General features: G+C 41.4%; 1 protein-coding gene across 7 annotated transcripts; it reads right to left on the bottom strand.

Annotated features, from left to right (window-relative positions):
• Positions 1 to 352: 352 nt before the first annotated feature.
• LOC128757322 (transmembrane protein 268) lies at positions 353 to 11833 on the bottom strand. 7 transcript variants are annotated; one of them, XM_053862520.1, is made up of 10 exons: positions 11712 to 11833; positions 8516 to 8740; positions 5303 to 5425; positions 4939 to 5033; positions 4759 to 4869; positions 4033 to 4185; positions 3935 to 3967; positions 2781 to 2870; positions 2502 to 2711; positions 353 to 1330 (listed from the first exon to the last, which is right to left on the bottom strand). In XM_053862520.1, the coding sequence occupies exons 3-10, from the start codon at positions 5412 to 5414 to the stop codon at positions 1163 to 1165; spliced, it is 972 nt and encodes a 323-aa protein (XP_053718495.1). In that variant the 5' UTR covers positions 5415 to 5425; positions 8516 to 8740; positions 11712 to 11833; the 3' UTR covers positions 353 to 1162. The 7 variants fall into 7 exon arrangements, 6 of the variants coding, with proteins under 6 accessions (XP_053718495.1, XP_053718493.1, XP_053718490.1 ...); XM_053862515.1 differs by having other exon boundaries at positions 358 to 1330; positions 3857 to 3967; XM_053862516.1 differs by lacking the exon at positions 11712 to 11833 and adding an exon at positions 10268 to 10341 and having other exon boundaries at positions 358 to 1330; positions 3857 to 3967.
• Between the last annotated feature and the right edge of the window lie 1955 nt (positions 11834 to 13788).

Here is a 13788-nt window from a genome sequence, read left to right as displayed (position 1 = left end):
TACGGTAGTGTGGTAAATATACAAATGACCAAATATGGTAATGTGGCATTTGCAAATGACAGAATATGGTAACATGGTAAATATGCAAATGGTCAAATATGGTTATGTGGTAGTTGCAAATGACACAATATGGTAATGTGGTAAATATGCAAATTACCAAATATGATAACATGGTAAAGATGCAAATGGACAAATATGGTAACGTGGTTAATATGCAAATGACCAAATATGGTAATGTGGTAGTTGCGAATGACCAAATATGGCAACATAGTAAATATGCAAATGACCAAATATGGTTGTGTGATAGTTGCAAATGACAGAATATGGTAACATGGTAAATATGCAAATGACCAAATATGGTTATGTGATAGTTGCAAATGGCCAAATATGGTGACGTGGTAAAGCTGCAAATGGACAAATGTGGTAGCTTGGTAGTTGCGAATGACCAAATATGGATGGATGGTCTATACACTATACAATGACACAAGTGCCATAATTCAGTTGTAGATATATGAACAAATGAGGAAATAGACATGGTTTAATGTTGAAATGATAATAAATGTTATAATTATTTCTCAGTTTACTGTATGCCCACATTCATTTTCAAATTCCATTCAACACCCTCTCATATGGGCCAGTTAAGGCTGAAATTCCAGGTGTCTAAGGAGTCCTTTCAGCTAATGCTTCAAACAGAGGTTTTCAAATTTATTTGGCCGCAGGTGTTTGCAAGCCACAGATGTTAATCCACCTGGAAGAAAAAAACAGGTCGAAATGAAACCATCACTGCGTTTGACATGTTTGTAAATGCAGTGTATTTAGGTCAGTGATGATATGATAACATTGTGATGTTTTTGTGGCCCCCTGTTGGGAGCAAATAAAACGATACAGTGAAACAACAGACATTTCTGTCAGCCTCCCCAACCACAGAATCCCATGCATGCATTCAATATTTATCAGTGTACAAATAATTTAAATAATGACAATCCAACAAACATTGCACTTCCTCTGGGCAAACATTGCAGCGTGACAGTCCTTGTTGGGACACCACAAACTCAAACCTGGCATTGACACAAGACACGCAGACATTCAGTGACTCATGTCGCGCTGGACTCCAGTCAAACCAGCTGGATGAGCGTTTAATTACGTGTGTGTGTGTGTTCTGCTATCGGATGATTTTGGTCTTGATGTACTGGCAGAGGCAGAATGGAGCAGTGGTGCAGTGATTCCTGCAGGCTCTCAGGCGGTGATGTGATGGTCCTGACAGCCTCTCTGACATCAGCAGCTTCACGTAAACGGCGCTGTAGGTCATTAGAAGCTGGTAGGCTTTGGCCTGGAAGAGAGGATTAAGTACTTCACTTCTCTGTGGAATGGAGTTTTGGATCTGCGGTTTTGCTCTGCAATGACTGTAGAAGAAATATTCAGCCGTTTACCCTAAAATGTCTCCTGGTTGGAGAAGAAGCAATAGCCGTCGTCTTACTCCCTCACTCATCGCTGAGCCGCTCTCTCACTCTTAAGAGTCATTTTTGAGATCGGAGGACATTTTTAGGTACAAGAACTGTATATAGTTGTTGGGTTTCTTCTGATTGATTCATTTTTCTTTCCTCCACAAACTGCTGCTGCTAGTTCTGTGAAGATGAAGCGCACTCATCCTGAGTCAAGGACGAAGGTTCACTTTTCTATGCGGGAATGAAAGCACAGTTCCAAGTCTTGTGTGTGAATTCGTCATCTGATCTTGTAGCTTTGAAAACGCCTCCATCAAATCTAAAAATGCCGCCACCTACGGCAAGGATTAGTTTCCTACTAACGTCATTGTTTTCTTCCTCTTCTTCCATCGCCAATATTCTTGGCCCAACTCTCTGTCCTCTCCACATGTCCAAACCATCTGGCGTCGCTGACTGTGTCTCGCTCCCAACGACAACCTCAGTACCTTCATCTCCACCTTCTAACTCTGCTTCCTAAGGCTCTAAAACAGGACTCATCATTGATCCTAGGGTCGGGGCTAGACAGGTTTGTTTTCCAAGCACACAGTTTTGTCAAGCCAGAGTCTGAAGACTGACCCGCCGTCTGGTCACCTGGCACCTAGATTATCATCAACCAACATCATAGTCCTTGGAGACTCCTCCAGTTTTCTACGTAAATATGAATCTTCTTCTTCAGACTCAGATGGGCTGCTTAAAATCAGACTAGAACAAACCACTCTTTCTAAATATAACTATTGATCATGAGATTCGAAATTGTGAATCGCAGGCCTGATTTGTCACAACCAAAGTCACAGGAATCATTGTCAGAGCGGCCTTTAAGTTCTAGGGTTCAAAGGCCTGAGCATGGATTTGCCCCATGCTACAGTGGAGATGTCCAACATTCATGCATCATCTTCAGATGTGCTGGAAACCTGGCTCAAAAATACTCCTCACCATCTTTTTTTAACTCGACAGAAGTGGAACTCTTTCTCGATAGGTGGATGAGAGAATGTCTCACATTTCAAACACTTGCCGACTCACCTGCGGAGGCAGAAGTGCGTCAGGAATAAGGCTATAGTTCATTGTTATCTTGGGATCATTGTGAGGGCTGGACTGGGAGGAGCTGCCGCCCTCATTTCCAAGCAAGGGCCTGTGCTCATCAGGACCCTGCTCCACCTCTGACCTGTCAGCCTCCGTGGCTGCAACATCAGCCACCAAGACGAGATGGGACATCCTTCTCTTCAGTTTATTCTGGTGGGAAGGACAAAAATGATAGGAATCTACCAGCGGTGGTTTTATACTGAAGAGTCCTTCACCCACCTGAACGTTGTTCTCTATGAAGCTTTGCTCTTCAAAAGTTTGAGTCAGTGACCGCAGACACCGAGTCATGTCCCAGTACACAAAGTAGAGCTGTGCAGAGACAAACACATTCATGTTCAAGGCCCGTGCACAAATATCCTCACATTTACAAGTTGCATTGTGATGATTTCTATACCTATATATCTACATCTATATCTCTATATACATCTATCTATCTCTCGCTCCCTCTCTCTCTCTGTCTCTCTCTCTCTCTCTCTATATATATATATACACATACATACTGTATAGTCAGTAGTGTTTATATATATATCTATATCTATATCTCTATATATATCTATCTATCTCTCGCTCCCTCTCTATCTCTCTCTGTCTCTCTCTCTCTCTCTCTCTCTATATATATATATATATATACACATACATACTGTATAGTCAGTAGTGTTTATATATATATCTATATCTATATCTCTATATACATCTATCTATCTCTCGCTCCCTCTCTATCTCTCTCTTTTTATATATATATATATATATATATATACATACTGTATAGTCAGTAGTGTTGCAGTCAAGACCAAGCCCTGGTGGGAATAAACCAGGTTCAAGATCAAGATTTCAAGGGCCTGAGGCCAAGTCGAGACCAAGACCAAGACCAAGCTGGATACAGAATAAACCATTAGTTTCTTCCAATGAAATCATTTCAGTTCTTGCTTTATTTTCAAAAACTTCCACTTGTGTGGCTATATTCTGTATTCACTTTGGTCTCAATTTTGGGCAAACCCCATCTTGGCCTTGGTTTCGGGTCCTCAAAGTCGTGGTCTTGGACTTGGTCTCTGTGTGTTAAGGTCCTGGTCGCAACTAGGCCTCGGGTGAGGTGATCTCGATGACAACACCACTGAGTGATGCATGAGGTTGAAAATGATAGACTAAAGGAGGTCTGGAGGAGATCCTGACAAGCTCTCCACAGATGGACCTTCTGGCTGACAGCTCAGCACAGTAATCACTTGACCACCTGTGTGTGTGTTTACATTGTGTCAGCCAGGATTATTGTAAGGATTATTTGGGAGATATCAGTGGACCTGCATGTTCCCCTTGCAGTTCTGCACCCAGTCGGCCACAGCCACCAGCAGATTGTATTTCACCAGCCTCTCGTTCACCTGGATGAGCCGGACATCGATGTTCATGTTGATCTGCAACAACAGAGCAGAGTCACAGAGCAGTTCAATCTGGAGGAGGGCGACGCGAGGCGGCCTACGGTGTTGTTGCTGCGATGGAGGAAGAAGATGATGGCCGTGGTGAGGAAAATGGAGATCAGACTGACGCAGAGACAGAGGACCCAGTATTCTGTGACGCTGATGTAGAGGTGCAGAGTGGAGAAGACGGCGCACCACAACACTAAATACAGCATCTGCAGGGTTGAATATGCAGTTACTTGGCACTTCTTTGTCTCTCTTATATCACTGAGGAGCCTCTCTAATAGTGGGTGTAACAGTAATCTGAAATGCAGCATTGCATGCTTGTAATTTCTGTTTGAAAACTATACTATTTACTATTTCTAATTCAGAGGGGAAAAGACAGAATCCCTCCTCAGCATCTTGTATATTTGAGAAACAGTTCAACACAACACAACACAACACAAAATTATTCTTATTATCGTACGTTTCGGACGTCCCGCTCGAAAAGCCACCTACACATCTGATATCAATCTATATATCTATAATCTATATACACATGGCTGTACCTGCCCATTGTATAATAAAATAAGTACAATAATTATACACTCATTTACTTCATTATAAACATACTGTGACGTTAAATAAGGCTTTTGTAAGTGCATTCAATCGTACTGTAGTGAGGATGTGGCTTCTGAACCGGTAGGTGGCGGTAATATCCCAACATTTTGTCAGCAACATGCCTTCTACACTCACGTCCTCACACACAATGAAGAAATGTACCGTGGCTCAAGGCAGTCAGTTCATACCGGGGCCATTATGAGATGGAAGAGAGTGGAGTTGAAGACCAGGTATCTCCGAACAGCAGGAGAATCAAGAGCTGCTCTGAGCGGAGTCTCCAAGTCCTGGTCAGGAATCTGCTTCATTGATCACAAACAGTCATGTTTGTGTGTGTTAACTTTTCTGTCTATGTTTGTGTATGTTGTCACCTGGAAACCTTCCCTCGCCAGCTGATCAGAGCAATGTGCCAGGTCAAAGGTCGGCCTCATGATTGAACTGCTCATAATGGACATTACACACTGACCTGTGGAGAGAGTAAGTTTGCATGACTGTCACACTCAGAGAGAGGGAGCAGAACAGACGCTGTGTGCTGAATCATTGTGATTCATTTTCCTCTTCTTTCCATCTCAGACAGTTGTTATCCAGCACAACCTGTGGGCATCCGGTAAGTGACTCACTGCTCTGTGAGGGCATCGTTGGACTGGATCCTGGCCCTGACTGGCTCTGATATTTAATACTTCAAGAGCATGATGTCATCGTTTCGATCAAACAAAAACTGAAGAGCAGAATTACCATTCGACCATCTGGGTCCGCTGTCGATGTCCTCAGACTGAGCCTTTGATGGTCTGTCAGGAGGACCAGGCTCTCCTTCTTCCATCAAGTTGCTGTTTAAGTTGTCCATCATCCAGAGGGAAACTGAGGACAAACAAACGCATCAGTAACTTCTTATTGGTCTTTGTACAGCTTAGCTTTGTGCAACATTGTGCTCATAGAGAAAGATGACTCATCCTGGTGGAGGATTAGGGGAAGTGCTAGCAGGGACATGCACACATCCCTTTCAACTGCTGTTACAACTTTCTCTGGACACCCTGCAGAGAAAGCTACTCTCAGGTGCCTCACCTCCCTTTAGCTTCTTACGTGTTAGGTCTTTAAAAAGTGTCTTCAGTGCAACCAAAGATCCACTCAAATGAAAATAAAAAAACACCCATGCTTTCAGTTTTAATGAAATTATATTGAGGACTGCTTATAAGTCATCTAGCCATCCGTACACATATCAAGACATATTAAAGTAACGTTTTCAGGAGCATTTTTTACAACACACAAAACATTTCTAGCTCTGTACTGAAAAACCAGCATCCAACACAATATAGTCAGTGCACCTTTCAAACTCTCCTGAGCTGAACTGAAAGTAGAACAGTAGACGGCCGATCAGTCAAATTATTCTGTCACCACAGAGGAGGAACATAACAACGTAAGTTCAGTACTTGTAAAAAGCGGGATGAGGGCTGGAAGTCTTGTGAGTGTACCATTCTTGAGGTGGTTACATTTATGTGACACATGACGTCAATGTGGTACTGCAGTGCCTTGCAGTACTGATGGAGCAATGAGACAATTTTTTATCTGAACTTGAATTGAAATATCTGCAAGTAAAATGAGAAATATATGTCTATATAAAGTTTAAAAAAAACAGAAACCCTGAGTGGTAAGTTTTGTTATAATACCTCTAAAAAGCCACTGGATCAACCATTATCCCTCAGTACATAGACACCTGGAAGTCCCCAAATAAGTTTCAACATATTTGAAGATTCCCAGGAGCACCATCAGTTCCATGATCATCAAATGGACAGAACAGAGCACTACAACTAACCCACCAGGAGAAGGCTGCCCACCGACACGCACAGACAAGACAAGGAGGCAGTCTAGAGACTAGGTAGCCCTAGAAGAGGCTGGCACTCAATATGACCCCAATCCAACTGGAAATCAAGATCTCACAAAGATTCAACTTAAGGTGGCCCCACAATGTACTGACACTCAGGGATGACCACAATGTTGTTGTTGTGTGCCTCACATTAAAATAAAAAAAAAGCCTCACCCACGTACTGTACATTTCACGTAGTCCGGCAACAAAACACAATGAAATGCCAAGGGAGTGAATACTTTTGCAAAGCACTGTGCGGATGGAGACCACCGAGCCGACACGACAGTAACGTTAAGAGTCAAGAAAATGAAATTAGTATTCCTGAATAAACAAGAAAACTTGGTTAAAGATGATCCAGTTTGACCCGGATGGTTTTTGACTCACTGACAAACGAATCAAATGAACCATCCTTTTGCTCACATGCAGAACTGCTGAGGTAGATGTTGAAGTTTCACAACAAAGCCATGTAACTTGCTGACTTTGGCGTGACATTATAATTTGAAAGTCCATTGTGATGTGAAAGGTGCATCTAAGTAAAGCTAAAGCTCAGGAATGCCATGAATGCAAATACATGTCAGGTCGGCTCATTAATGTAAGGCTCAAAAATGCCTGGGTCCTTTGAAACAAAAATGCTATTTTACTACACACAATGAATTTGTACTTCACTCTCACCTCAATTGCAGACCCTAAATCCGTGAGTGATTGTGATGCCTGGATTCTAACTTGAGTCCAAACACAACAGACGTCACTTGAAAGCAAATCCAAAAATTTAAATATCATTTATACCATTTATAAAGTGTGTAACAAAGAGCCTTATTTTCCTGAATTAATCCAGCAGAAAACTCAAGTGCTGTAGGACAGTTCAGCGCTTTAGGCATGTCACAAAGTGTTTCAAAGCAGTCATTCAAAATGAGAGGAGACAAAATTCAGACTCGGGTGGTGAGGAGAGTAAAGGGAACATGCTGCAGAACATTAGATATGGACGGAACAAGAGAGGAAGACAACCTGAAGACAGCGGTCGTGAAAACATTAGCATAGTTAGTACTTCGTCCTGAAGCGTTGTTCCAAGAATATTAATGGCGTTCAGAGATCAAGCAAGACTCAAGATCTCGATATGTGCCATCTGCCATGGACTATACAGGGTTTATTGAACCCAAACTTGCTTCATGACCACATGCAGTCATGGCAACCTGTCATGCTTTCATTTCCATAACCCTTCACCTCATTCTCACCTTTCAAATGTGTTGATGCAGCTCAGAGATGATCACTTCCTTTTTCATGAGAGACCTACTTGATATTTGACTCTCACTATTAGTTCAGTAACACTCAATGGAGGTCACTAACTCTGACAGTGTTAACTCTATACACATGCAATAATAAAATTAACTTCATTTTTGGCTCTTCTAACTATGCTACCAGTGGCCATGGTTGCCCGACAAAGCAGAACAGACGATCCACAGTTTGGTTTATGCACATGACTGCGAGTCCAGGGACAGCTGAAACACTATGGCGAATCTTGGTGCTGTTTGTCGTCGAACCAGTGTCTCACTGTAGTGCGAGTCTTGCTGCTGCACTGAAGTGTGATCGCACGTCGTCATCGTCACACGCTTTCTAACCTCTTCCTCCTCCTCTCTTCCCTTTTTTGCCTCCTGCTGTGAACAGGCTTTACTAAATACAGATAACCTTTTCAGTCAAAACTTAGCTCGTCTTCCTACTCAGTTTGTGCGTCCTGTTCATTGTGTGCGATGCTACAAAAATCCCCCTTTACTTTCACAACCTTGTCACATTGCTGCTTCAGTTTGTTGCTCACATGATCATGGAACCAAACATAAGATTTCAAAACACATTTACATATCCTCCCTCGTGTGTCATCGGACAATAAAACAATAAAATGACTAAATTTGACATTAACCCTTTAACCCCCTGCTCCATCAAATGAACACACAGACGGTTATCTGGAGTCTTTCAGTTAACACAAACAGTTGATGCCGATTGAGCTAAATTCACTGACAGGCCTTGGGATCAGTGCTGAAGGAGGACAATGGTATTCTGAAAGTAACCACTGAGATGTCATCTGTAGATATTACCTGCTCTCCAGATGAATGTCCGTCATGTCAAGGAAGACCTTATTGAATTACTCCCATGTCAGCTTTCACCAAAAGACTCATGAAGAGAGCAGGTCAGAGAGAGTGTAGTGAAGTTTCTCCCTTCCTTTCTGGTCCCTCCCTCTCTCTCTTTCTCTCTCTCTCTCGGCGTGTGACTCAGATCAGCTGGCCCTCATGAGTGCTGGAATGTGGTTTGTGGTTCTCCGCCTGTAATGACATTAGATGATGGTTGCTTTTTAAAATTGAATTCTCCCCTCTGTTCCAGGGAGCCGATCTCATTTTGATGAATCAGGATGTGCAGGATGTTTGATTTTCTGGAACAGTTAGTCATTAACTCGGCAGTCCAAGGCCGAGGGCTCTGCACGAAGGCTGCTTCTGTTCTTATGAGATTTGCCAATCACTTTAATACACTACATGAAAAGAACTTTCCAAGAACACAAATGTGTACACATCTATCTTTTTTAAACAGCAGCCAGAATTAGACCTGGTGGCCATATTCAAATCAAAAGTCAGCAGCCTGTATCATAAAATGTGACGTTTGAGGATCTTGAGCACCGTCGACGTTGACTGCACAATTGAGATATGAGTGTTTGCAAACATTGATTTTTTCAAACAAGGTTTCAAATGGGCCACTATGGTACTGTAGTAGTGTTGAAGTGTAGACAGACGCCAGGCTACTGCACATCCATGGTTTCTGGATGCTGTCTCTAATGCCTTTCTTCTCCAGTCAACCTCCATTAGAATGGATCACATTTTTCTGTCTTCATTTACACCACTTTAGCTTGTTCAGCCGAACATGATTCTTCCTTAAATGCAATAGCTCTGTCAGAGCAACCGGCAATACTTCACACCACCTGTGAAGTACTTGAAGTGGTTTCTGTGGATGAAGCCCTGCGGATCTTTGGACATACTTTATTTGCAGGATTTTATTTCCTTTTGTACAATTTAATGAACTTTAAAATTGTGAACATTGAGTGACATGACAAGACAACATAATGGTTTGTGTCTGAATAGTGTGTCACAATTTTGGTTTATTTTGTTTATAAATTCAAATAATTATCATATCAAGAAAACTTCTGCCTGTTGCAATTGCATCTTTATATCGTACACTCTGATGCTTGTCTTTAAATTAAACACTGGATGTTGTAAAATAGTAGTAAAAGAGAAGGTCACAAAACCACCAAGTCATTGGTGCCTTTGCTGGTGTTTGAGCGAGCTGGACTCATTTTCCATTGCAAAGTTTCTGGCTCACTGGCTGGTCGACAATCATTAACCATGAATATTTGTGACGGAAGACAAGGCATAAATAAGAAGAGAACAGTTGAAGAGTTCACCGGTTCACTTAATACACAATAGAAAAGGTTGCAAAGTTGTGTTATTTGAAGCTCATTGCACGATGATGCAGATAAAGGAGGTCTTTGTCCAACTCACCACTGTGAGCTCTTGCTATGAGCTTTATTGTGAAAGATTTCCTTCACTCTCTAGATAGCAGCCTGAGGCACGATTAAACAAATGTGAACGCACATTGCAACACTTTCGAACAATCACGCCCTTTTAAGGCGATAAAAGGAAAAGAAGCGTTTTTGCTGAGTGAGACTTCAGAGATGTAGATCACACAATGCTGGAAAACCTTCTGCAACAAGAGCAACGTATACAGTCATCGATTAAAGCAGGTGACAGACACATCGTTACCCGTGTCACCTGCTGCTTGACGATTTGTGACATTCAACTCACAAAGTATACTGTGTAGGACAGATTCCTAATAACCGTTTCCAGCAGGGATTTGTGCCCAATATCCTTCGACGGAATCCACACAGTGTGTGAGCGTGTCTTCGGTGTATTTTTTTTTTTTTTTTTCAGAACTGTGTTGCGGCGTTTTGCTGCCACCTTCTGATCAAAACGGTGGCCTGAAGTCCATATTCAGCGAGAGCTTTTTCTAAACAGGTGAGTTTTAAAAACGGGAATGAAATGGCATTTCTTTACTTAAAAATACGCATTATGGCAGCGATCGAAGTTCAGTCTGTCCACACTTTCTTGTGCAAATGAAAGCAAAACGCTCCAGCTGAAACGTATGCAAAAAAAAAAAAAAAAATTAAATGACAGAAATATTGAAGAACAGAGAAGAAGTAAGAACTTCTACAAAAAACGTTATTCAGTTACTAACAAAGTCACATTTTGGAAAAGGTAATAACCTTCAACATTCCCAACTCTGGACACTAATGTTTGACTGGTTAAAACATGCACAAAAGAAAAGAAATCTGTTGGATTTTGGCCAACAAACAGAAATAAAACACATTGAAGACAACATGGAAGTCCTGCATACTCCAGGAAGATGCTGCAATTGGGAACACCTCTGAAATGTAGTCCCATTATTGCCATGTTCAGCTGGTTTATTTGAAATGTGTTCAGAACCTTTGCAGTTATTTTGACAGACAGATGAACAAGGGTGTAAACAGTCTTGGCAAAGGCTTGAGATGTTAAATTATTTTTGGAGACAAGGAATATGGGTTAGAACTGCTCATAACGTTCCTGCCTTTATGATTCAAGTGATCAAGACTTTGTGACATCACCTCTGTCCCCAAACAGTTTTATATAGAGGTCAGAGCAGATGGATGGGAGGGACGTTTCAACTGCTATTTTGTGTTATGTCCTTCAGATACTGACTTCACAAAGCACATCTGGTTCTGGAGCATATGTCTTTGTTGTAATGTGCAAGTCATGCAAATGTTATTGGAAATCCTGTTAAGGAATGGAGCCTGAGAAGGTGCAGCAACAGGAAAGGTGTCAGGCGGCGCCCTCTCAATCGAGTGAGGCTGAGGAGCTCAAGAAAGCTCACAGCATCATCCAGAACTTCACTAACATCCTTAGGAGCGAGAAAGATAAGAACTCAAATCTCAGCAAGAAGCTGATGAAGATCTCAGATTCTCATGACATGTCTGAGTTCCGGTTCAAACGTGCTGAAGCTCAGGCCACATCAGTTCTGAAGAGACTTAGAAACGAGAGCAAGGCTCTCACATGTGCTTTGGACAAGGACCAGCAGGTGATGCAGGAGCTGCTGGCTGAGAAGGCAATGCTTTCCAGGGACAGTGAGACACTTGTTAAAGAGGTAGAGAAGCTAAAGAAAGCTCAAAAGAAAAGCTTTGTGAAAGTCAGGAGTTTAGAGGCTGGTCTTGCTTACCTTCAAAATTTATTGGAGACTGCAACTCAATTGACTGCTGTGACACAGGACGCAACAGACGAAGAGATGAATCCCCGCTCCCTGGAAGAGGTGGTGTGTGGTCAGCACATGGGAAGAGGGTGTCACTCTCAACTCCTTTAATACAAACATGGAATCATCATCATCATCATTATAATAATAATGTATCGCTTGAAGATATTGAATATGGTGCTCACAAATCAGTGCTCATTTTCCTCTCTTATATGTGACCAACCCTTTCTTCATCTACAGAACGCAGATGCCTTCTGGATGTTTCTTAGGTGAGGTGCTCTGGGCATGTCTAACTGGAAGGAGGCCCTGGGACAGACCCAGGAGACCTAGCGATATGGCTTTCATTTTACCTGGGAATGTCATGATATATGGGCAAGGGGTTTCTTCTGAGAGGCTTTCTTTGCGTCAGCTGCTGCCCCACCCTGACTGAGTGGAGGACAATGGATCGACGGATGGTTAGTCCTGAGTAATAAATCTCATGAAGTGACTGGACACTGGACTAAGCCTCTTCATAGTCCCTCACAATAAAGCCACAACAAACAACAATATTGTCACCCTATCAAAACAATGACATAAAAACAATTAAGTGCTTTTTTTTTTTCAAATTTTGGAAAAAAAAACCCTCAAAAAACTTGCATATCCATGCACAGAGCATTGTCTGTCAATCATTTAACATTAAAGAATAAAGTGAATTGTGTAAAGCGAATTCAACTTTCTAACATTCTAGTGTAACTTAGGCAACTTTTAAGCCTGGCTTAAACTGCCTTTTCATTCGATAGTGTAAACTCAACACTAAGATTATTCAGAGTTCATTTGAACAATTGTCGGGTAAATGAAATTGGGAAGTAAGATCCATTGAGTTTCATGATTTCAACACCTTCTGGTTCTGTTAACCGCAGTCATGGCTCTATACTTCTACCGCCATGATTTCTGGATGTTCTTTGATTACTGTTTCAAAACGGCAGTACTGAAGGTGTGCAGAACCCTCACTGCTGAGGTCCTGACTCCCTGACTCACTGACTCATCCCAGATGTAGCAGTACCCGTCCTTAAATACAAATCAAAGTGGGTAAAGTTGTGGACCCTTAGCGTTTTTTTAGTAATAAAGGCAGCTTAGCTTGGGGTTTTGGACACATTAGCACAGTGTTGCAAGTCCATTATCCACTCAGATATCTCTTTTCAGACGGCTTATCAACCAATTTTTCTTGCCATGCTTAATCTTTTTTTGGTGTAATAACATGACCTAAGTGACCCTCTTGACATGGGCCATTGTCCTATACAGGCATAAAGAGCAGGATCCTTAAACCTAGAAATGAAAGTGATTTTACCAGAGATTGTCAGCGCTATCAACAGATGATCGAAACAAAAAACTCATTTTCGTCAAAAAACGACGAGCCATTATTTTAATAGGCTGACGATATGTTTTTAAAAGTTTGGAAAAATGTCTACAGTCAGCACTTCAGTATACAAAATGACACATGATGTTGTATTATAAGTTAATTATCAAACTTAAGTGGTCATTTGCTTGCAGTAGAATCCCTTTCCGCAGCCATTCAGTCTTTCCAGCACTTCATGTTAAAGATCACGCTGATCTTGATTTTATAACTGCATAACACACAATATTTTGCTCAGATTATCCAAACTGATTTCATAATTCATAATGAAACTTGGAAGTAAAAAAAATAAATAATAGTAAAAAGGGTGGCAATGTATATTAACATAGAAAATATGCAATCAATAAATAAGTCAAGAGGTGTTTTGTGCAAATTGATCTTATACAAGTATTAATAATAGCAGTCAAAAAATGTACAAAAAAATAAAAATAAAATTCATACAAGGAACACCAGCTGTGAAGACTAATTTAAAAACCCAAATTAAAGTCAACTCTGAAAAATAAACTGTTTTGAAATATCAAGAGTGCAGTCAAACAAAAAAAAACACACACACACACACAAAAAAAAGTTCCAATAAAGTCGACCTATTTAAGTAGTTCTTCCGCATCCGCCTTCGCAGCGCGTGACTAAAGTCACGTGACCGCATATTTGTCA

The sequence above is a fragment of the Synchiropus splendidus genome, chromosome 4, assembly GCF_027744825.2.
Source record: "Synchiropus splendidus isolate RoL2022-P1 chromosome 4, RoL_Sspl_1.0, whole genome shotgun sequence".
NCBI classification, from domain to species: domain Eukaryota; kingdom Metazoa; phylum Chordata; class Actinopteri; order Syngnathiformes; family Callionymidae; genus Synchiropus; species Synchiropus splendidus.
Note: the sequence above shows the minus strand (reverse complement) of the source record. Positions and strands in the feature narration are given on the sequence as shown.